Here is a 24,144-nt window from a genome sequence, read left to right as displayed (position 1 = left end):
TGTCACAGTGCCAGGTCTCTAAAGAAGAACTGAAGAGGCCGAAAAGGAAAAAAAAAAAAATCTCAGATCATCTGTCTCAAATCTGCATTCATCTCTTTTAAGTGAATATAAAACTCAAGGTAATTTGAGATTGTTCTTTGGTCTAAGTCACAGTTAAAGCAGCTAAGCGGTAACACTGGAAAAAGCAGTAGAATAGCTAAGAGAGGTAGAATTACATTTTCAGACTCCCGGAGTTTTACTTTTGACTTAGGTGGGGTCAGGATCAGGTAACAAGTGAACCAATACAAACTCATGAGAAAATGTTACAGTAATTCAATTTGCTGTTTACTTCAAATCCACATGGAATGTTTGGGTTTTTTTTTTTAAGGAGGAAAACTACCAAAATTTACAATACAACTTTCTTCCTCTTCAGATTTAACCTGAGCATTAGCCAAGCCTGCATACCTCTGCATTTGTGGAAGTTTGCATGTTATGTTTTTTCATGGCAGTGATCTAGTCTGCTGGGGCTGATGTTTGTGTATGTCAACAACTGAGTGTAAGAGTTTGGCTCATGTATGACTTTGTGAAATTTCAAAAGTATAATTTATTTGTATGACGTGCATTATACTGTATCTCAGTACTGTGTCATCCAGCCACCTTCCTGCGGAGGGGACTGCTTCACAGTGGAGAAGAGGCAACTTGACGCAGTCCACCATAGGAAATTAATTTGACAGCACTCACTGCAAGATCTTACGGAAGAGAGAGGTGGTTTTATGTTACAAAAATCTCTAAACAGGTTGGTTTTACTCAGTCAGTCTCACACCTGCTTACTCAAAGCATCAGGGTTTATGGGTTCACGTGGTCTGGCCAGGATTGCTCATGTGCGACATTGAAGGCAAAAGGGCCCTGGCTGTCAAGTCCTTAGTGCTTTTTCTGGGCTCCTGGTGATGAGTGGTGATAAACTTGATTTTTATATGCCTTTAGGATCCAACAGCTATGCTGGCATGGCTATTTTGCCTCAGGGTTCTTCTTAGTTCCACCACCATAAATTTTAGGCAAGTCTGCTGTCTATTTGTCTGCGTATCCTCATGTTGAATTTCTTCGGACTGCAATACAACTTCTCGCTGTGCCCATAGGATAAGAAGTGGCATATGTGATGTGCCGTGGTAGGGAATTGCTATAGTTGCTCTTCTGCTGTTGTCAAGGTGCAGGGTCCTGGTTCAAGAGTTGGCTGTGCTGTGGCCTTACCAGAGCTCAGGCCTGCTCATCTTGATGTAAATGAGATGTTTTTAATTTTCCTGCGGTCAATTTTGTCCTTTGTTATCCATGCGCGCCACTGTTTTCACCTTTGTTTGCTGCTGCTTCCAGTAGTGCATACATTTCCATTCACACTTCACTCACACCAACCTTCGTAGTTCTGTTACAAGACTCTATACATCTGCACTGGAAAAGTCAAAGTTATGATCAAGCCCAGTTCCTGACACCATTGTTGTGTGAAGTACCTTAGAACAAATATCTAAATCCAAAATAAAATACAAATATTTTTGCAACAAGAAAAAATGAATCTTTACAACAATGGTAACTTATGGTGAATTATTTCACAGCCTTTATGCTTTACAGCCCTGAGACGTCTGGTAGTTAATTCAATCAGCTATTGGAGTAGAAGAAATCTAGTTCAGGTTCTCTAGTGATTGTCAATATTAATCCTTTAACAGCACTTTGAAAATGCACAAAACCTAGGGTATGTTTAGAAGTGTTTTCAACTTCATGTTTCAGTAGGGTGGACTTCTAAGACTGCAATTTAAAAAGCAAGTAGTCCTCACTACAGAGTGTGATGCAACCAAGCTGATGAAAAATTGAGTTAAAAAAACAGACCGTCTTTTTCTTGTAGTAATTGTTTATGTTAGTATACCACAAATGCTTTATATTTAATTACCTTTATGCATAAGATAGGCCCTTTATGTAAATAGTGTCTGACTGTGGACAGAGAATCTGGTTTTGCTTGTCTGCTTACGAGCAACAACTTCTACGACCACCAGCCACAAGATCTTCCTAATTCAGCACGGCTCTGCTCCTAAACCTGGCTGTTCCCAAGGCCGTTGGCTGGGGGCAAAAAAAGGGGAAATTATGAGCCATCTCCAGCCCGTTCTGAGACAGAAAGGCCATGGAGATGAACACCAAACCTGTTCTGGAGAGGGAACGAGCAAGCAGAGGAGTGTTAGAAGCACTGGTGCAAAGCAGGGCTGCACTGCAGACACTGTAGCACTGTGGTTGTGCCAGAGAATAGTAACATGGAAAGTTTTTGTAGAATTATATTGCCTTAAGGAGAATGTGAATGGAGCAAGGCTCTGCTGCTGGTACTAGGGTGGGTGCTAAATGCTGCCGTATCCCCTGCACCCATGCCTAGTTTGGGTATGTACTGAGCTCATTGGGGCAAGGACTGGTTTGGAAACAGAAAATGACTATGAAAAATAGTCCTAAGAAAGTAAATGCTTTCTGTAGATAAAATAAAAACAATGGCTGCCTGCAGGGGAAAAAAAAAAAAAAAAAGAAGAAGAAATTTAAATAGCGTCATTCATGTGGAAAGCAGAGATGCTGACAGTTTCTATTAAGTTCGTTAGAAAATCTCTTCCTGTGAAGAATGTCCTGTCTCCAACTTGCTGGTCCAATTCAGGGGAGAGAGAGAGAAAGTGATCTGTAATTTAACGATACCTATTCTGGGAAGGAATTTGCATTGTAGCACTGGCTAGAGCTGTGTACACCTTGGACAGATTTCTGTCCTGTGCAGCTGTAGCACATCAGGCTGTTACGACAGGCAGCATGAATAGTAACGTCTGCTGCAGAGTGGCTGCGGGGCTTGCTGGAGGGTTTCTCATCTTGGCCATCTTTTTCCACAGAACATATCCATAGCAATTATTGTGGAAAACTCTATCCCCCTCGGTCAAATTCGGTTGAATTTGACCAGCAGGTTAAAATTATAGTGGAAGAGGTGCTAGGATGGATGTATGACCTCATTGCAGCAATTCACTTGCTTTATGAAATGAAGTCACAGATAGCTTTGGGGAGAGCAGGAAGAGAAGGCATCCAGGTCAGAAGAGCTGTCAGGAGGGAAGGAATCCTTTCGTGAAAGCCTTGGCACAAAGAGGAGTTTCTAGCCCTGGCCATTATGCTTTAAATCCGTTTTGAGCAGTGGGATATATGGAAATGAACAAGCTGACAGCATTTGGAGTGGGAAGGAAGGAGATGATTTCCACATCGTCCTGGTGCACTATAAATGGTTCTGGCTGGCGGAACGGCTGCGTGACGCATGAGGCAAGGGAGAGAACGCCAATGTTGCTATCATTTTGGTTTTGCTCCTTCTTAGGAATGGGTGGCAGCAACCACTTCTGATGGTTTCTAAGGCTTTTTCAGTTCCAGGCCCATATGAATAAAGAAAATAGTCAAATAGGATTTTGGAAGCTCTAAAAACCTAAAAAGCAACCACTTGTTCCTTTAGGAAGGTTTCCAAAACAATGGCTGGCAGTAAGAACAAATGATCCCAATATATTTCCAGAAAAATTTCTTAGCTGTAGAAGTAAGCATGGATTTTACTGATCATATGGTTTGAATTCAAAATTATGCCCAAACTTTTATAGCTCCCACTGGATTCTTGAGGGTTTTCCCTGTTTGAGGTTCTTAAGAGCGTTGGGTTGCCAAAATGCTAGTACGGTATATTAGGGATGGTTAAAGAGCTGTGGACATTTTTCTCCAGCCTGTTACATAAAGATATAATCTGTAGAATGGTTTGAAAGATTAACATTGTTGTCACAGACAATTGAATATAAATTTATTTATAAATGGGGAAAACTAAACTACAACTGTCACATAAAATATGTTGTAAATTGGGAGAAGTATTAGAAACACTGTTTTCTGGCAACCACACATTGTTCAGTGGGGTGGTTCTTTTTAATCCATTGTCCAGCATTTGTCTCCCATACTTGATGACACATCTGATGTTGCATCCTTGCCACCACTCTTGTCCGTATTTTCTGTCCATAACAGAAAAAGGAAGGATGGCTTCGAACTTCTGTCTGGTTGGATCCTGATTCAGACTGTCTGTATGACTTGGAGCAGGAGACTAAGATCCAAGTACACATAAAAATGTGGGTGACAAAACAGGATTTATGAGGGGGAACAGTGATCTGGCTTATCACTTTCTAGGGATGATTTATATATGTTTAATCAGCTACCACAGTGACAGATCCCAAACAGGCAGAAGAGAGGAATTCACAGCTACAAAATACTTGCCTGCAAGAATCCAGCAGTCCTAGCCAGGCTACTCAAGCCAAGCTTTTGCTATCAGAGAAATGTTTTCCAGAGCAAGAAAATAGTTAAGAATTCACTAGTGCATTTGTTATGGTCGCACACTGAGGAGGACTGTTTCCTAGATTTTCATTTAATTTCTTAGTTTTGGTAGTCTAGGACTAGATCCATCATTTCTTCAAGTATTCTGGTTAAGACAGTTGATATCCAGTGGATAGGTTCTCTTTTTGTTTATCTGTACCACCTTTCAGTATGAACATGCATGTTAGTTACGTGTTTCTCCATTTCCCCAGTTATCCCCTATGTATCCCTGGTCAAGAGTAGTGATAGCTGGAGAAATGTTGTCTCTGTTTTGGGCAAGCGATAAAGCATGATATGTTGTATGTGACTCATGTTTGCAGCAGTGTAATCATGTGCAATGTCTGCTTGCTCCTGTGACTCTATTGTTGGTGACACATTCAAATTAAAAGGATTTTAGGTTACATTTTAAATGTGTATGCCTTAAAATTTCAAATAGTAAGGTGAAATTCTCCTAAGGTATATGATGATCATGTTTAGCTGCTTAGATAAGCAGTACACGGGTTAACACCCTTATTTCACACTATAATGATATGTAGTCCACTACATTTAAAATATGGGGAAATATCTCTTAGAGCGTTTTCTATCATGACAGTTTTTTGTAACTTTGCCTCCTAATCTTCTTGTCCTGCCTGGAGCTGCTGGCACTCACCTGCAGGCCTTTTGTTTTTAACACGCCCCCGTAACAGTCAACCACAACTATTCAATGGTGTTCTTAAATCTGATGATTTTGTAGCAAATCTCAGTTCCTTGCTTCTGGACCTACCTGATCAGTCAGTCTTTATCATCTGAGGAAACTCAATGAAGTCAATCTGTGCCATATCTGTGTAAAGTAGTGATGATAGATGTTAAGATTGTCACGCTTTAGGATCGCCATATGCTTTGTTTTCTCTTTCCATAATGTTTGAAAGATAATATGAATTAGAGCACTGTAGTGGTCTACAGTTGCTGGAATTTGAGTAGTTTGGAAGGCACAACAGGATTTGATGACCGCAGGCAATAAAGTGCTTGGTTCCCTTCTTATCCAGCAGTTGTTTGTCTACCATACCCACCTATGAAGAAGTGCAGTTCCAAACCAAAAATTTGCAATGACAATGTAGGGCATGAGGTGCAAACAGGCAGGACATGCTCTGCTTTCATGAGGGTTGATTGAAGCAGTTTCCCTTTATATGGAGAAACCACAACCTAAACCCGTCCATCAGAGTGCGACGGGGGTGGAAGCTTACTGCAGAGTGATATGGGGAGGAAAGTGGGACTTAGCTGTTGGCTGTGAACATCATTTTAGGTTTTGGCTCAAAGTTCTGCTGTAAGTGATTGCGATAGTAAGATGTGGAAGTCATAGAAGGATTGATGGCTGTTTTCGTATGGTCACTGCTTCCAGAACCGTGTGGCACCTTTGGAGCCAATTCGTGATTGCAAGGGGATTTTCTGGAATGCCAGAGATTAACTGTTTTGTATTACCTCATCTGTATGTCTCATCTGTTAGTGGTTTTGAGAACAGGAATACTGCAAGCAGAGAAACACTGTGTCATTTTCTTGTCTATCATGGGTACCCAGTGACTGGATTTGATTAGACTTTTTTGCGGACATAGACCTCAAACTTCACAAATCTTATGAGGTACTGCTGGTCATGGGCAGCACTGAAGTCTCAGTTTTTTTACTGGGTGTCATGTATAACACTTGCAGTGAATAAGAATGCTGCTTAGAAATTTTTCTGCCATAACACCAAAATCTCAGAGGCCCAGAATTAGACTGCCTGCATTTTTTCCATTTTAATTAAACAGCCATGGTATCTTGCTCAGACAATTAGTATGGGTAGTGTGCCCAGTATAGGACTAGTGTTTTCTACAGGGACACTGATTTAATATAATTCACAGGGAGTTTTGATCTGTGTCTACAAATGCAATGGGTAAAAAAATGGAGGAAAATCAAATGCAGATGAGAAAATGGAATGTTATATAGGGTAAAATAAAGAAACAGACATTGGCTTAATGACATCCAAGAAACACTTCTAACCAGGCTCCAGGATTCCAGAATGTTAATCTCATTAGTTTCATATTATTATCTAATTGTCAGCTCCTGGACCCTTATGGAATCACAGATATTCACGTGAGATACTGAACCAGGTTAGAAATTTAAATTAATTATTGAAAAGTATCTCCAGTTTCTTATTTGAACTCGGTTGTAATTTACTGTACTGAATTACTGATGCGCCAAATTCTCTTTTAAACAGTTGCCTGTCATTATGCTGCTGAAGAAGTACAGGTTTTTCCATAAAACCTGAAGATGTATTTATTTTCAGCAGGGATTACCATTCCTGCCAGTGGAATCCCAGTAGTTTTGGCTAATTGTAATAAGGCTGTAAATATGTGATTTCCATGGAAATTAATTTAGTCATAGGAATTTTTGTCCTTTTTTTTATATTGATGGTTTTGCTTAACGTGGTTGCCAAACACATGTATGGTTTAAAGAAAAACTCAATTAACATTAGAGTAAATTATTTATACTGAACTGCTCAGTATATATATGTATTGCTTTTCTGGATGAAGCTGGAAGTACTTGACTGTCTCTCTTGGATTTGTGCTGTTAGTAGATAAGGAAAATCCTCCTTTAGCTCAAACAGGGCTGTTGAGATCTTGCCCTATTAGACAGCAGTGTTAATAATTTCATAGCAGCACCTTAATGCAATATTTTTAAAAAGCTTTAATGGTTCCTTAGTCTGTGCAAATTGCCATCAGGTTTAGTTAAGTTTAAAATACTTTTTTTTTTTTTAAATAACTTTTCTTGTAATATTATTCCAGGGTGGGGTAATGTTTATGTGATATTTCCAGATCCAAACTTGTACAGACAGTTTTAGTACTAATCCTATATTTTAAACTTGTCATGTTTTACTTTTTTTTCCCCCACATGAGATTGACAGTATTCAAGTTTGGGTTTTTTATTTTCTTTTTCCCTGTTGCCAATGTGCTGTGAGCTTGAATTCAGTCTTTACATAGTTTTTGTCTAGAAATGTCTTCGGTGTTTTGGAGGATTTTGTGGGGTTTTTTTTGTTTTGTTTTTGTTTTAAGAAAGTATTTGAAAATGCCGTATGGGAATGTTAAGCAGGGAATCCAGAGACAGTACTATTATGAAATGCGCCTAAGGACTGGAGGATGCATAGTAGTAATATTAAATTAATTAAACTTATTATTAACTTTCATTTTAGGAGTAACCTTATTGGCACACCAGGGCAATTTTTTACTTGTTAGGTATTGGCATATAAGTCTAGTGCCAGGAGCCTGGCATTTCCTTATTACAAAAAAAAAATACACCTGTGTTCCTCTCTTCAATAGATTTTAGATGTATTTGAGATGCCTTATGCCTGTTGAAGTCGACATAGGTGCCTACCTATACTAGAAAAATGCTGTTGTTTGCTCCCTATTGGTAGTGCAGCCTTGGTATGCAGTGGGTCCAAAGCAGCAAGTTAACACAGTAAATTGTTTCCAAGAAATGTAGTGATTGGCATTAACTTTGAGACCGTTACCACAAGGTTCATCAAAAGTTACTTACCCATGCCATTGAACTGACTTAGATAGTCATAGCAGGTAAATGATAGAAATTGTTCATCTGACGCAACTGCATACTATATTTTAAAAATATAGTATATAGAGATTGCAAAGGACTATGGGAATTGTCAATTTGAATTGTTTCATGAGCTACAAGGATGCCAAAACATTGAAGTGCGTGTTAACTGATTCTTAGCATACTGTTCAAGAAACATCTAGTATTCCTACCAGAAAATCAATTTTGACAATCCAGTGAAACAGTAGATGTAAGAAATGTAGATAAACTCTTTTCTGAATATACCCAAAGTTTTAGTGTATGTTAGCCAAGTGTAACTCGATTCACATTTGCAGCTATTACTTTCCTTTCTTAAAGTGTTCTCACATATTTATCATTTGTTAGATTAACCATGTTTGTGATCAATACCTCTTTTATAATAAGCATGGTTAAGCATCACGTTAAGTGATGTCATGCTGCTGACCTGCATAATGATAATAAAATAAAATCCATGTTCTGAATGTGTTACCTTTTTACTCCATTCCTTTTGGGGCCAATTTTTTTTGCTCAGCAAAGACTTCTGTTGCGATGTCAGCAGAGAGATGAAGGCCTTTTCCCCTCATCTTTATTCTTAACTTAGAACTGAGTAAAGCATATTAGTAGTCTAATTATGTCTTCTAGATAATATATACGAATGTAAAGATACTGAATATAACAGAAATATTAGTAGATGTATAAATCATATTATACTTGTATTAAAAATCTGACTGCAAATGTTAATAGCTTTTTAATAAACAATTATGTATTATTTTTAATGTAATGCACAATTTTTTGTCTTTCTAGGTATGGCATGAACTGCCTCATTCAATTTGAGGATTTTGCTAATGCTAATGCATTCCGCCTCCTGCATAAGTACCGTAACAAGTATTGTACTTTCAATGATGACATTCAAGGTAACAGACTCTTTCTCTTCTCTTCTCTTCACTCTTGTGATGCTCACAAGCCAGAAAAATGAATCTTAATTGATGTACCAGAGGGAAAAAAGTATATCAGCTTTCGTGTGATATTTGAAGATGTTCAGTACAGGTCACATTTTGCCTGGGGTTTCCTCAGCATGGGTTTCTGGAGAGCTGTCTCTGCTCTTAACCTTTCTGCTCTCATTTATGCCTCATGCTTTATTTAGATGTTCACTCTTCAGGGTTTTTTTTAACAGTTTAGTGTGTGGATGGCTCTCCCATATAAATTATTAACTTCAGATCTTTGGGCAAATGTCAAAGCTCAAGCCTGGACAGTTTTTTTGTCACTGCAGTGGCAACTGCTCCACTGTTCCTCCATGTAACGGAGTTGCTTGATAAATTTCAAACTGTATTTCAGTTCTTAAACTGACAACTCAGTTAAATATCCTTCTAATTTTCCTTGCAGTCTCAGGGCTGCATTCAATTTTAGAGGGAAATTATCCACCTGATTCTGCTTTCCCATCTGAATCATTTGTAGCAGCAGGCAAAAGGAAAAGATCCAGGATGGAAAATGTCAGCAAGGGGGATTCCCCCAGTGCTCAATCTAGACGGACATCTTGTCCCTTCCCTCCCAAGAAGACAGACAAACAGGGCTGAAGAGGCGGGTCCTGCTGCTTGGGTTGCCTTATTTCCTGTCAGGAAAAAGCACTGGAAAATAACTGTCTCTAGGGCAGTTAAGTGCGCTGCCTCCCATCGTTGCGAGGAGACTGAAGTCAGCTGAACTGCTGGAGAGAGGTACCCAAGGAGGGTCCTGGGCACCCAGCTGCCTCTTACCCCTCATGTTTCCGTGGGTGCGTGGAGATCCTCAGCAGTGACAGGATCAAAAATGGGAGTTTAACTGTCTTCATTTCTACAGTTTGCAGTGACACTTTAAGCCAGGCATTAGGAGCTTGAGTTTTCCAGAAGTCATTCTTGAGTCATTCTTGGGACTTAAGTCTTATTTCAGGGACTCGACGCATGGCAGTGGATTCAAATAGCCCTTGTCTTTCTGATGTTAGGGATTTGGCTAGCCACATGAACTGTGTTTCTGTTACAAGCCTGGCTGAGCTTTACTCCTGCATCTGAAACGGATTATGGAGGACAGACTCCCAGATGGGAAATAAACTAATTGTAAAATGTCATTTCCCTTTGTAAGAAGCATGGTGCTTCTTACCCCGCAGGGTCTGAGTGTAGCCATGGCTACGACAGTCCACTACAGCAGACCAAACAGCATCTGGAAGTGTCCCTAGTTGTTTAGAGACCCAGCTCCCACAGGGAATTCTCTTTCCTTGCAGGACAAAAGTCCTCACTCCAAATCAGAAAGAGACTCAACTAGAATGTAGTTTCAAAGAAATGGAAGGAAAGCTTTTTGGCAAAAGTGTACTAAATATCGGTAAACTAAGCTGAGAAAGTCTTTAGTGTCTCTAGATGTATGTTAAAACCACTGCATTCTCTCTCATGCACCTTGGAATTAGGTGTCCTCACATTGAAAACTGTTGGAAGGTATCCATTGGGCTTTTGGCTGAACTGCTGTAGCAGCTATCGGTCTTCCTTAGAAGTGCAGCCACGTGCAGTCTTCTAATTTATTCAGTTTCTGCAATCTAATTTGTGTTTGTGGGTCTTTCAATATTTTCATAAGTGATGTCTGGGACTTTTGGGTGATCTTCAGCCTTAATGCTTGTATAGCTTCCGAGAGGTGAAAGCGGATGCATTTAGTCTGTTCTGATCTCTGTCATTTGTCATCATATCCCCATAAATACCTTCAGTATCTTTTTTTGTAGGATGTCATCTTGCCCTATACTATGGCGGTAGAATAACAACAGCCCAAACATAGATCCAGTGATCTTTTCTCCCTCTTTCTATTACAGCTTTATAAACCCTAAGGTTCTTTCACCTGACGACTTTAATGAGGATAGATGGTGCTAACTTCTTTAGCAAACCTTAGAGATTTTCACTTTCTAAATGGCATGATTTTTTCCAGGTTACTTGAAAGAGTGGCCTTATCTGTATGCAAGTTGCATTTTCTACCCCTAGAGCAGGAAAGCTGACAAGTAGCATCAGGCCAATAAAAGCAAACAAACACAACATTGCATCTGATTTGCCATCATCTTCTGAAGACAGTGCTTACATGATATTTCAAACATAGTTTCTCCTAGTCCAAATATTTGTCAAGCCAAAGCTACCTTAATGACTGAAAGAAACGTTTAATGTGTTTCATGGAAGAACTTGAGGCTTTTTTCGCTGCCATAGGATATCCAGACAAAGGATTCCGATATATCTTAGTGATGCAATGAGGACCTTTAAGTACCTAAAATCTAAAAAACCTAATATACGATCCTGACTCCTGCCAGACGCTATAAAAGATAAAGAAAATACGGCAAGCTGAATACCCATTTGCAAGTAGTAACTTGAACAAATGCAGTTGCCTTCTGTTAGCTCGCAGCTATTTGCAGGGTGTCAGCATGCCCCAATTGACGCCATTGCAGAACATTTGGAAAAAAGTGTCTGCCAAAACACTGATCTTATTAAATCACTGAAGATTGGCCATTAAGGGTCACCTATAGATATATTTAAGGATTTCTGGAAACAGTTTTGTCTCCACCCCTGCTACAGCATGGTCACATCCTTTACTTCGGAAAAAGCTTTGTAACTTTTTCTGCGTCCCCTCTCTGTACTCAAGATGTTGGGAACAAGGGCAAACAGGGTTCTGACCAACTGCTATAAATCTGTATTGGAATAATAAAATTGCTCTTATTTTATCATTCTAGAAAGCATCTTGGTTTTTGGATGGGTGGTGAATTTTTTCCCTCCGTAATTATGATAATTTCTTTATATTTATATTTTCAAAATATTTTTTTTACAACCACAATAGCAATAATGTTGCTATGGGGATAAAATATTCACTTTTTTCCTTGGATTCTTGTTTGGTTTTATTCTGACCACAAATCAGCTTGCCTTTTTTTTTTTTTTTTTTTCCCCCTCTATGAAACATATAGAATGTGATTTTCAGAAATGAAAATCAGTGAAAGCCTTAGGTTCAAAACAAATACTTTTATGTGGTTTTCTCTAACTATTAGAGAGCATTTTCCAAAATTTGGAGGATTTTTGATCATAATTTCCTATAGGGGAGAAATATTAATTAATATTGCAGTGTCAAGCTTCACAACATTTAGAAATAGCTGAATTAGATCAGCTTGCTAGCTTTGGTCTTCTCCAATATATTTAGGAAGGGTGAATCATAAGGACAGGGTGAAATTTTCTTTAAGATGTGAGAAGTGGTTTTTTTTGTTTTTTGTTTTTTTTTTCTCCAACCTCTGCCTGGGAATGGACTGATGCCAGAAGAAGAATTGGGTCTTGTGTTGCCAAACAAAGGTGTTTATCAAGGTGGGGATCTCTGATTTGATCACTGCTGGAAAGAGGCAGGGTGAGGATTCACAGTTAAGGAAGTTGAAAATTCCCTTGGAGAAACTAACCTGTTCCCTGCCTTGCTGTGGGGATGTCAAACAAATCTCTTAAAATTGGTTAAAAAAGTCGTCCTAGGTACAAGTCCAGGATCGCAGTGTCTGAAATCCCCGTCACAAGTGGGGTTGGCTCGGGCCCCTTGTCAAACCCAGCTGGGGCAGAGCAGGGTGCCGTAGCACTCCCTTTCCACACCCGTCGTGGTTTTGGTGTGTCTGTTGAAAGAGTTTTTGCTACTTGAGCACAGTCAGTGGCTTAAGGCAAGTTTGCAAGTCTTGGGAGCCATGCATTTGTTTTATGTGGGTCTCCCAGCGCTTATCACATGGTAGCTGGTTGTAGTCATTGCTGACGGTGATAAATTTGAAATAGTAGCATAAATTTCTCTAGCCTTGCTGCCTCTACAAAGGTCAATTATTTCAATTATTTAAATTGTTTTGATTTTTTCCCCACCCCTGTACTTTAAAATTGTCTCAACTGGCAATGACAAACTTCTGCAGAATAAGCCAATCTACATAAAATAAGTGTTTCTCTGTGCAGCATAATACTGTTTTTATTCTAGTGTTATAGCACCATTTCACTGTGCCCACATTTGCAATGCTTTCCTCCATTATGGACACAGAGCCTGTATTTTATGCCAACAAAAATATTTACACGGAGAGATTGCACTGGATTGGAATTAACTTCGGTATCCATCATGACCTTAGATGTCATTAGTTTTTAACAGCTGTGCTGTTTAATTGCATCAAAATTATATGAAAAGAAACAGACCTAAAAAAAAATGTAGAGCACCTATAATTTAAGAATATTATTCCATCTTACATGTGTGGTTCTATTTAAAATATATGCTAAATGTTCAGCAGACTGCCATTTAAATAATTAGGAAACTTATACCTGGAAGTTATGTTATGACCAATTTAACATTAAGTCAGTGCAGTTCTCAGAAATCAGGATTTCTCTGTCACAAGCATTCTCCTTTTTAAGACTTAATTCTTTTTAACATTAACATTGGAAATGATACATTTGGTACCTGGAATTCCTGTTCTTGAAATCAAATTGTAAAGAAGGTTTGGGGTTTGTTGTTGTGGCTGTGATGGGCTTGGGGCTTCCAATTCATTCTCTGACTAAGAATTTGAAAAATGCAAAGTTGAATGATGTGTAATAGCTCATGTGTTGATATCATATATCTCAAATTCTGATATTATGTGCAAACTAGAAAACCTCTTTCATAATCTGAAGTGGCATTTGCTTCCAGGTGGAACAGACATTGGGATTTTTAAAATAAAATAATAATAAAAATCCTATAAAGACATATACTGTAGGGTTATGTGAAGTATATTTTTCTTCCAGTATATTCAGGATATGACCTCTCTGTTACTCAGTGGTAAATTTACGTTGAAATCAGTATGCTTTCAAGTAAATCCCTCACTGTAGCTTTTGTATACTTTTCCATGTGTATCTACAAGTATGTGCATATACAAGTACGTGTATGTGCAAGTATTCTTCTGTTTCATTTTTTGCTCATTATGGGTTAAAAAAAGAAATCCATTCACCCCATGTTCCTGGGCAACGGGCTCCAGGTGGCCCTGCTTGAGCAGGGGGGTCACACCAGACGACCTGCCAGCCTCAGCCACCCTGTGCTTCTGGGACTCTGGATCCCTTTTCAGATATACCAAACGGTTGCTCTTTTAAAAAGGCTCCATTTCTTCTTCACTAGAGCCGTTCCCCCTCTTTGCACTGCCTGCCTGCTGCAGCTGCAGAGCGGGGCAGTGGGCATACACAGCTTTGAAAAGCCAGATCATGGCACGAAGGAGGAGCTCCATCTCCTAAAAGAGCGTCCTTTGAACTACCCACAGCCATAGCATTTGCCTCACTAGCAATTGAGATTATACCTTTGAGATAGGATCTTTACTCTCACCTTTTTTCCCAGTAAGTGTAGGAGAGGGATGAGTTTTTTCCTGGCACGGTGTTATTTGGAAGACTGGCCATGTTAACATGTGATTTCTATTATGCTGTGTATTGAGAAATATGAATTTTACTTTTACCACTTCCTAATCTTTTAGTCCAGAATGAATAGCTCAGATTTTAGGATATACTGCAGAAATTCCTCCCCTCTTCTTGTTCGCTAGCTTTTTAAGATGAGGTAGGGAAAAAGACAAAGGAACTACTAATACTTGATTACAAGTTTTATTTTTTGAAACTTTAAATAATGGACAAATGCTTCGGCACTGTAAACCATTTCTTGCTAATTTAAATTAAACTATATCCAATAAAAATTAACTTCTCATTCCTCATGTTTTGGGGCTTTTTTCCCCTCATTTTTTTTTTAATTGTTGCATCTGCTGAAAGAAGACTCTGTGCTCCAAAGCATTTATAATGTGCCAACCCCAAAAGGCCATGGTCTCTAGGATTTCCTTTAACATATTCATGCTCAGTCGTACAGTTTACAGTAACAAGTAAGGCTAAAGAACCTTGGACAGAAAACAAAGACTTGATAAAGAATAGTGTACTTTGAAATTTCACATCTACCATATTTTTACAAGATATGACTCGCCTTCCTAGAAAACTGTTAACGAAGTGTTTGCTGTCACAGCAGTTGACACTGCTTTAGAAAGATATCCTTTGTTAAACTCGCTGTGGTTATTCTTCTAGAAATTTGGGGGAAATAGAATCGGTTTTCAAAATCATGTCCATGAACAATGTCTATCTTATTCTGCACACAAAGGATTTAACCTGTGCTCTGTGGGAGAGGGAGGCGAAGCCGTTTCTCTCCTTCCTATAGTGATGACAGTCGAAAAAGCAGTGAAATTCTGCTTCTGCTTCGTAATGTCCACGAGAAGTGGTTAGGCTCTGGCAGATGGATGTGAATCGCATTTTGATTCTTTTAAAAAACTCAAGTCAGTGTTCAGGGTGAAATTTAAGGTCATGCCGTTAGTCAGAGCAGTTCCGGTTAAACAGATCTGCTATTCACGCTGACGGTGCCCCCCTTTCAATAGGAAGGAATACGGGAAGCTGCTGACGAGGAGTGATGACAGCCACTGCCAGCAGCAGTGATAGTGGGCTCGGTAATCTAATAAACTGGGTTATTATGCTTTTTAGAGTCAAATGGCTGAATAAAACTGATGTGGAGTACTTTTAAAATACTAGTTTTAGAGCAATTCTTCAGTGCAAATTGTGATTCATGAAAAATGCAATATTTAAGCCTTTATATATTGCTATTATAACCTTTGTTCTGAATCACCCTCATAATGAACACACAGGTAATGATAACTCACATCCCGTGTAAATAATCAATGCAAAATGTCATTGACATTCAATGCAGTATTTTATTCATGTTTCATATCTCTCTTCTTTTTCCTTAAAACAGAAGGTGGCATTGTGATAGGGTTTGTAAAAGTATCCCAACTGGTAATACTTAGTCATAGTCCATTTTTCTGGCTAACAAACTTGGCAACGCTACATCAGCCATGAAGATAAGCAAGATCCCAGCATTGCCATTTGTTGTAAATTTATGGTGTTTCATTTTGTCTCTGTCACCAGAAAGTGGCTTGAAGAACAGCTTCCCCGGCTTTCTGAGAAGTCCTCTGATGAGGGCAGAGTGCTGTGCTGGCCACAACTTCTGTCTTCAAGGGCTGGAAACAGGACCTTACAGTGCTCCAGCTGAGCTTTGCTTTTCAGGAGACCAGATTGATGGTCTTAGGAATAAACTGCATTATGGAGGCTTCCTCCTTCTCCCCCCCTGCAAGCACAGCTGTGTAATGTAAAATAGAAGAAAGAATTTGGCATCCAACGAGAGGATGGGATTTTTTTATTGCCAGTTACGAGGATTGTTTGGTAGAGTACCAAGGGAAACTGAGAGCGCGGTCTGACTTCTCTCTTTTGCCGTTTTTGGTCTTTGCCAATTTGGCACTCAGCAGAGGAAGACTTAATTTCATCTGGGGAAGAAACAAGCCAGCCCTTCGGTACTGTGGGGTGGAAGTGTCTCAGCCTGACGGTTGTTGTTCCCAAAGCCGTGCTTCAGAGGAACCTTTTTTTTTTTTTTATTTTTTTTTTTATTTAGAAATGAGGGAGAAGAGAGTAAATGATCTCAGCTCTCAGAATAAGTCATAAAAATGACAAATTTGTATGGCCTAAACATTAAATGGGCTGAGAACAAGGTGTTCTGTGTTTCTGTGATTGAAGGGAAAAGTCATAATCAAAAGCACGTAACAAACTTTTTAGTTCTAAAGACACATGTTTTTGAACTGTCCAGGTGGATTTACTTCAAAAAGTGACTTTCTAAGCAACTTCTAACTTTAAAATGTGTTCTTAAATTTTACTAAGGGTTACCTTTTATTTTTGAAAAAGTAATACACAGATTCAAACTCAGGCTTTAACACCCAAATGATGTCTTTTAAGGAGAGGTTTACCCAGTACCAGACTTCTTACTACTTCTGTTCTTTCAGTTCCTTAGCTACATGTATTTGAAACTTAATGGTCTGTGTGCCTGCAACATGAATACCTGCTTTGAGCATCTCCTTGAGCGTAATGTAGAGATTACTGCTATCTCAGCTTTAAACCTCACCTTTCTTATGAGAAAGTAGACTTGCGAATAGCGAAAGCTTCAGGGGAGCTGCATGTTGAGGGCAAATGTCCAACGTGCAGATTCTGGCCCAAGTGCTTTTGGAGGGCTGTTCATACCTATTTCACAATTTTTCTGAAGGAAAAATCAGTAGCAATGTGAATTCTCCCCTCAGAAGCAACCAGGTGGGTTGTAGACAATTGCAGTTAGGGCTGTGGTGATCAGGGACAGAATTGCAGGAGCCAGCAGATCTCCTCCTTGTAAGTTCTTGCTTGCAAGCTTCCAAAATCATTTATGGCCTCATCTTTGGGTCAGTCAGTGGGAGCTGCTGCCTGGAGAAGGAAGAATTTGGTTCTTATTCCCAGAACTGAACAGAGGGGGACATCTCAGGGCCCATGTTAGTCTCCCTGGGGTTCAGCTCTCTCTGAATCAGGTAGGCATCATAAATATTCAAAGACTGTTGAAACCCTTTTTACCACTTCCAATACCTAATTGCTAGTGGCTGATACAGCTTTTTCAGTCCTGCTGAAATCAACGCTGTCCACTATTGGTTCTTTGGAATCTCCTCTAAAAAGACACACTGAGCACAACCTTTCTGCTGGCAACATCTACCTCGCTACCATATCCCTGTCCACAGGATGTCTTTATGGGTTCTGTGAACTTGTTGAAAACTGATGCACTTTCTCAGGTTTTTTTCCCAGTATTTAATGGATCCAAGTTCCTTGCAGGAATAAGGAATCTGACTGTCTTTGGTCCACCCTGTGCCTGGGCTTCAGTGACCATGATCATTTGTAAAAAATATAAGCTTGTTACCTGAAGTCAGTAATCCATGAAAGGCCTTCCCCCTCCAGCAGGCTTTGTTGGGGAGGAGTAACTGGTCTTTGGATCAGAAGAGCCAGATATCAGGTCCCCGTGACTAAATACAACTTTCTTCAGCATAACAGAAGCTGACAGCTACACTCAGCAGGGCTAACGATTCAGCTGCAGTGTTGTGTATAGATTTGGGTGCTGCAATTAAAGAAAGATAAGAAACAACTGGATAAAGTCCAGAGGAGAAAAATGAGTGCTAAGTGGTTTAGAAAACATAACTTTCTGAAAGAGTGGAAGAATTGGGATTGTTCCATGTAAGAAAAGCAGGTTGGGACACCGTTAGTCTTGAAATATAATACATGTCTTTTTGCAAAGAGAAGAGAACAGGTTTTCCAGTGGTAGGTAAGACAATAGGCCAAAATAGAAGAAGAAGAAGAAGCAGCAGCAGCATTTAGATTTGAAATTTTCAACAAGAAGTATATTGAAGCACTAGAATAGCTTGCTGAGGAGATCATAGGAGTATGTGAAAGGAGGTGTTAGGAACAAGTTAGACAAAGATCTGTCAGAAATCACAGCGATATGGTTGATCCTGCCATTGTGAACAGGTTTGGGTTAGATGCCTGCTTGAGATCCCTTTATTGCCCTACTTTTTATTAATAGGTGTTTCTCATGATGAGGACCAAAATCTTTCCAGTCAAAGACAGACAGGTATCTCATTCTTTGTGGTTCTGATTTTGAGAAGAAAGCCCTCCACAGGCTAAATCATAAAACTAAATGTTAGCCTTTGTCCCAGTGTGGCATAACTCAAAGATAGATTTAAAAGGCACTTCCAGTGTTTTAGATGCTATTAAGCTGGAACCCCTTTCACAATGGACTGGAGTCCTGAGGGCTTTCAGACACGGTAAGACAGTCGGTGTCTTAAATAAGCTGGCCTTACTCTTTCAGCTAGCTTAGCTTCTCTGTAAATGTTCACGGTTTGCTCTTCTACTCTGACAACGTCCTCATGAGAAATAAAGTTTTATTTTAGTCTTGAATTTTACTGTATTTGAAGTACACCTTTTTGAAGAATGAGACCAGTATCTTAATTTCAGTATCTGGAGTCCTTCAAAATACCTCTGTCTGGGGTCTCACACCTTTCCTTCTGAAAAAGGTCATAACCAGAATATTTTGTAATAGTTTGAATGCCCCAGCCATTATGCCCAGCAGAATCAATCAATCAGTAGAGCAAACTCCAATTCCACTGAACTTTTTGTTACTACCCTAAGTACTTTTATCTTTTAGCTGAAAGATGCTGTGGAAGTATTGAAAATGTAATGCTTTGTAATTATTTCCAGAATAACCAAATATATTCATTTTTTTATTCCAGGAACTGCATCTGTGGCTGTTGCAGGTCTTCTTGCAGCTCTGCGTATCACCAAGAACAGGTTATCAGATCACACAGTGTTGTTCCAGGGAGCTGGAGAGGTATGTATTTTTATACATCAGGAAAAATTGTACTATGAAGATTTTTCTTAATATTTGATCAAGTTACATGTATCCGGTTAACAGGAAGATTAAATGGGTAGAATGATCACTAACACCTGCTGAAAGTTGGTTCTTAATTCAAATGTAAACTTACAGAAAAATCTCTGATCATCTGCTCAAGCCTTGTATTTTTCATAAGAAGTTTTGCAGAGATCTATTCTCTTTTTAAAACTTCAGGTTTTAGCTCTTCACCTGTAAATTGTTGAACTGCTCTCAGTATAAACAAACAAAACTTTTTGAAAAGATGAGGAAATATATCAGGCCACCAAAGAGAAATGAAATAAAATGTGTTTACCAGAGTCAGTGTTTAGTGAGACGCAATGCCCCCTTGATTTTTCCTGCTATTATATATAGTTTTTCAGTATTCTGCATGTCAAGACCATCCATTTCTGAAGATTTTAATGCATATTATTTTTTGAGACAAATTTTTCAGTATAAATTTCTAAGTGACACTCAAGTGAAGGTTGTACTTCTCTACAGTGTGGCTAGCTGTCATCTCTTGTATGAAGCCTACAACCGCATGCAGGCTTCTGAAAAATATTATTCATGGTCAGCAAACCCCCCTGTAGGTGCAATATACTAATCCAGCTTTGTGTAGTCCAGATATCTTTAATTTGATTCAGTATTTGCTGCTACTGAGATCAGGTCTGTAGTTTTCAGAATGAGTTGCATCCATGTCTGGCATGTCAGTGCCTTTGTACATCAAGGCTGTCTGTCTCTCTGAAGTTCCTTCCCCTGGTTTTGCTCCATGTTCAACAGACAGATGAATCCATGGTCTAATATTTATTTTTTTGTTAGTATTGTCAGTGTGCCTGTTGCTGCAAAGAGGTAATGGTAGATATCATCCCTGCCATGGGAGCTCATTCCTAATATAACTACTTCTTTCTTAACTAAAAAAGGGTAATCTCACTTGATTCTCAGTGAAATTGAATAATAAAGAACAAGAAACAGAATCAACCACAGAAATATGTGTATGAGTTGGTAATCAGAAACACTGAGTGGTCTGTTGGCTCATTTTGTTGCCTGTTTATCAATCTGTACCTGGATGACATTTGATCTGTTGGATGAAATATTATAAAATCCAGTAAGAATGATACAGGTTTCAGCAAAATATTGATACGTGAATTTTTCTTGCCTCTGCTTTCACTGGTAGCACAGTCAAGTCTAGAGTTACAAAACACATGAATAGTAGGTAAAAGGAGACTTACCTTCTTGATGGACATTTTAAAAAAAGATAAGAGCAAAAAATCTTTTAGGACTGAATTTTACTCTCTGGCATGCAGAGTGTGGTTTCCTTTGGTTTAAATTACAAAAAAAAAATCTAATGAACAAACTAAAATCTAAAAAAAGAAAAAATATTTAATGTATTCTGAGATGATTATGTGGAATAAATATTAGTTTTAGCATTTTTCATTAGAGTTTAAACATTTATTATGCTGTCTACACTGTAAATGCCATCTTAAGATTTATCTACACTATGATTTATATATATGATTTCAAATTTATCTATACTATTTATCTACATTATGGTTTCTAATTACCAAATGGTAGCAACAGTTCATTAGGGTTTACTTTATGAAAAAATAATGATTCAATTTTATTGTTGAAGAAAATTAAGAAACTTACCTAAATTAGTGGGTAGAGGGAACAAGTGAGCAGGGGATTTCTTTCATTTCTAGTTTCATCTACTATTTTTCTTCTCCTTCCTTCAGGCTGCACTGGGAATAGCAAACCTCATTGTTATGGCTATGGAAAAAGAAGGGGTATCTAAAGATACAGCTATCAAAAGGATATGGATGGTTGACTCAAAGGGATTAATAGTAAAGGTAACACAATTTTCTCATTCCTTTAATATCATGATAGTTATTTGCAGTCTGTAGGTAAAGGCAAGAACATAATCTTTGTGAAAGTAATGACAACAATTTATCTCTCTTGATGTAGCAAGCTGGTTTTCTTTTCTAAAGTGTATGAAATGAATGACAGACTCCCATGTTACTTTGGAGGAGGCGTGATTATGCTTAGAGTTCCTGCTCTATTTCTGTTAAGCATGAGCACATAATTAAGTGGATTTTTCAGCAGTTCATTAAAAACCATGTAAGGAAAGAAATGTTCAACTTTTGGGTTTAATATTTCCCATGTTAATGTGACTATTATTTGTTAGCATAATCTTGCACAAAGATGTATAGATACATTATTAGAACAGCATTTAAGGATTTTTTAAAAGGAACAAAAATATTTTTGAAGAGAGTATTTTCCTGGCATTGCAAGCATGTCATCCTTCTGCAAGAACTGAGTTATATTGCATCAAATAGCTTCTATGCACCGTGATATAGCTCATGTTGCAGATGTTGTAGTCTGCAGTGCTATCAACACTGGTCAGAATTTGAAGCTGCTGAGAGACTTCATCAGTCACCCTTACCTCATTCCTTCCATGTGCCAAAATAAAGAAACATATGAATTCCATGTGCCAGAATAAAGAAACTGGTATGTTTTAAAAGGTGGTTATGTATTTAATAGTTTGTGAGCTACTTAAAAGAAATGGACGAGAGGCCAGTTGGCTTTGCTTTTTCACCTTGTGTGTTGGTTAGCAGTGTTCTTTAGCTGTCTAACATTTAAGATCTTTTGTAGTTCACATATCTTTGCATCAGGAGCATGCATTCTGCAGCCAGTATCTGTGTTGGTTTATTGAACAGCACCACAGCACCTTTCACTCGTACTGTTAAAGGGAAGGTAGTAGAATCATAGACATTGAGATGGGAGAGTATTATTAAGGTCATCTTGGACATGCCTTGCCAGAAAGCACAAAAGCAGCCTGATCAGGTACAGAAGAATGCTAGTGTTTGCTACTATCTAAGGCACAGATTTTTTTTCTGGTGTTTGTTTGTTAATTTGTTTTAATGAGTGTGTTTAATCTTTTTGGTTTTCACCTAATAATCTTAAAGTGCTTTTGTGTCCAAACACAGATGACTGAAGGCCTGTGTGTCTTCTGTGGCTGTTGAAAGCTAGAGGTTGCCTAAGAAGAATGGTGTGTTGCACAATTTCCTCAACCATAGAGACTGGGATTATCAGATAATACAATTGAACTAAAATCACCTCCTGGTGGTGTTAAGGAAACAAACTGACAGGGGTAGAAGTATAGGAACTTCACAGCCCTAAAGCAGTAAAACAGGTCTTGGCTGCTTGTCCGTCCAGCCAAGGTGGTTAACCAGCCTTTCTTCTCTCTTGCTCTTTTCCTCTTCCTGCTTCTTTTACACCTCTCGCTGCTAATTTGCTAGTCAGCCGAGAAGTTGGGTTGTTGCTCTTGGTACGCAGCGACTAATTCCTTTCACAGTTTCTAAATTTTTAGTGACTCGGTGACTGTACTCTTTCCTCACCACCTTCTAGCTTCAGCACTCTCAAGTGGGGCCAAAACCAATCAGCGTCTCACACAGCCTCTAAGTTCCTTTCCTCTGCTTATTCTTCTTGGTGGGGCTTTAATTTGGGTTTTGTCCAAAAAGCAGTCCACTGAATTTCATGTCCTGCCTGGAGTATATTTGCGAACTGTTCATGATAGCCAGACATAACAGCTGTCTGAGCTAGATTAGGGCTGAATTTGTGGCCAGATGTTGATGTAAGCAGCGGGAACCGATGGTGCACATTTCAGGTCATTGCTGGTGTTCCTGGAAGACCTGGCAGCACCAGTCTCCCTGTCTGGCTGTCCTGGGGGGGCTTGAGAATGGGTGGGTGCTTACTGCTGTGGTGTGTTTGAGTGCAGAGCCCGCTGGACCTAGAAGCTGGAGATACTTCAGTGCAGGGCCTGAGCTGGGCATAAGGAAACCCATCCTTGGTCTAGGGCTATGCAAGTCCTCTCTTGGCTTTCTTCTGCAGCTAAATGTTCCCCCTAAAAAAAAAAAAAAATCCCCCCCTCCCCCCAAGAAAATACAGCGTAAGCCTCTTGAAGCTTGCGATTTAACTGCTGGGAAGTCATATGTGTAGCAAGTAAATAATTAAATAATTAAGCTATTCCTGGTTTCTTTTTCTGGCCTGAGAGAGAATGCTGTACTTTAGGTCTGCTTAGGAAACTATTTTGGCTTTAGCTGATTGCAGAAAAGTGCTGCAAGACTTGAAGGACTTTCCAAACTCTTAGAAATGAGATAAGAGAAGTAGAATGAGGCAGATTTGTGAGAAAACTGTGCAATGGGACTCTTTTGATAGAAACATTTCATTATTGCAAAGGTGAGATTTGCCAAGCCACAGCATAGCTCACCAGTTAACTAACTTTTGCATAAACTAAATGGACTTTTATTTCTTACTACTAAGGAGGTGTATCAATGGAAACCTGTTCAATGAAAGTCCCTTAAAATTTGCCTCACCAAAAACTGCTTCATCAAAAGAGTTTTACTTGAAGCAGGGAGACCTTTTCAGTCCTAGATATATTCTGATCTGTTGCTTTAGCAGTATGAGAAATAACAGAATCTCTGAAGACTCAGCGATTACTTTGCCCAACTAAACTAATTTTTATATCATTTTTATTCTATGCTGTCCTTTGATCATTAATTTGCAATGCATGATTATAGATTTAAACATTGTTTCTCCTTTCATCTGCTTTCTGTAGTATTTCAGCCAGTGCAAACCAAAGAAAAATAACCTTGTAACTTTTGTTGACCTGACTGCAAACAGTTTCCACCTTTTTCTTCTTCCCCCACTCCCAAAAGCTGCCACGAAGTCACTTATCAGGCTTTTGTAGCTGATTTTTCCTTTGTGGCTTTTTAATTTTAGTTCAAATGCAGCTGTGTGTTCATTTTCCTGTTAATATTCCCCACCCCGCCCCCCCGGGACTTGTCTTTTTTCATTAAACCGAGTTTGATGACCAAGTTTTCTGCTATGTTGTGGTGAAAGAGCTGGTGATGAAGACTGGTG

The 24,144-nt window shown here is 38.9% G+C and overlaps 1 protein-coding gene across 2 annotated transcripts in view; it reads left to right on the top strand.

Moving 5' to 3' along the window:
- The window catches only part of ME1 (malic enzyme 1), a 178,750-nt gene that overhangs the window by 130,549 nt on the left and 24,057 nt on the right, over positions 1-24,144 (top strand). For both annotated transcript variants that reach the window (XM_075046508.1, XM_075046509.1), the window contains exons 7-9: positions 8,743-8,852; positions 19,088-19,185; positions 20,958-21,071. In XM_075046508.1, coding sequence (XP_074902609.1) covers positions 8,743-8,852; positions 19,088-19,185; positions 20,958-21,071 — 322 coding nt within the window. The remainder of the gene's footprint in view (positions 1-8,742; positions 8,853-19,087; positions 19,186-20,957; positions 21,072-24,144) is intronic.

Source organism: Buteo buteo, chromosome 15 (genome assembly GCF_964188355.1).
Source record: "Buteo buteo chromosome 15, bButBut1.hap1.1, whole genome shotgun sequence".
NCBI classification, from domain to species: Eukaryota; Metazoa; Chordata; class Aves; order Accipitriformes; family Accipitridae; genus Buteo; species Buteo buteo.
This window is presented reverse-complemented; position numbering and strand designations above follow the sequence as displayed.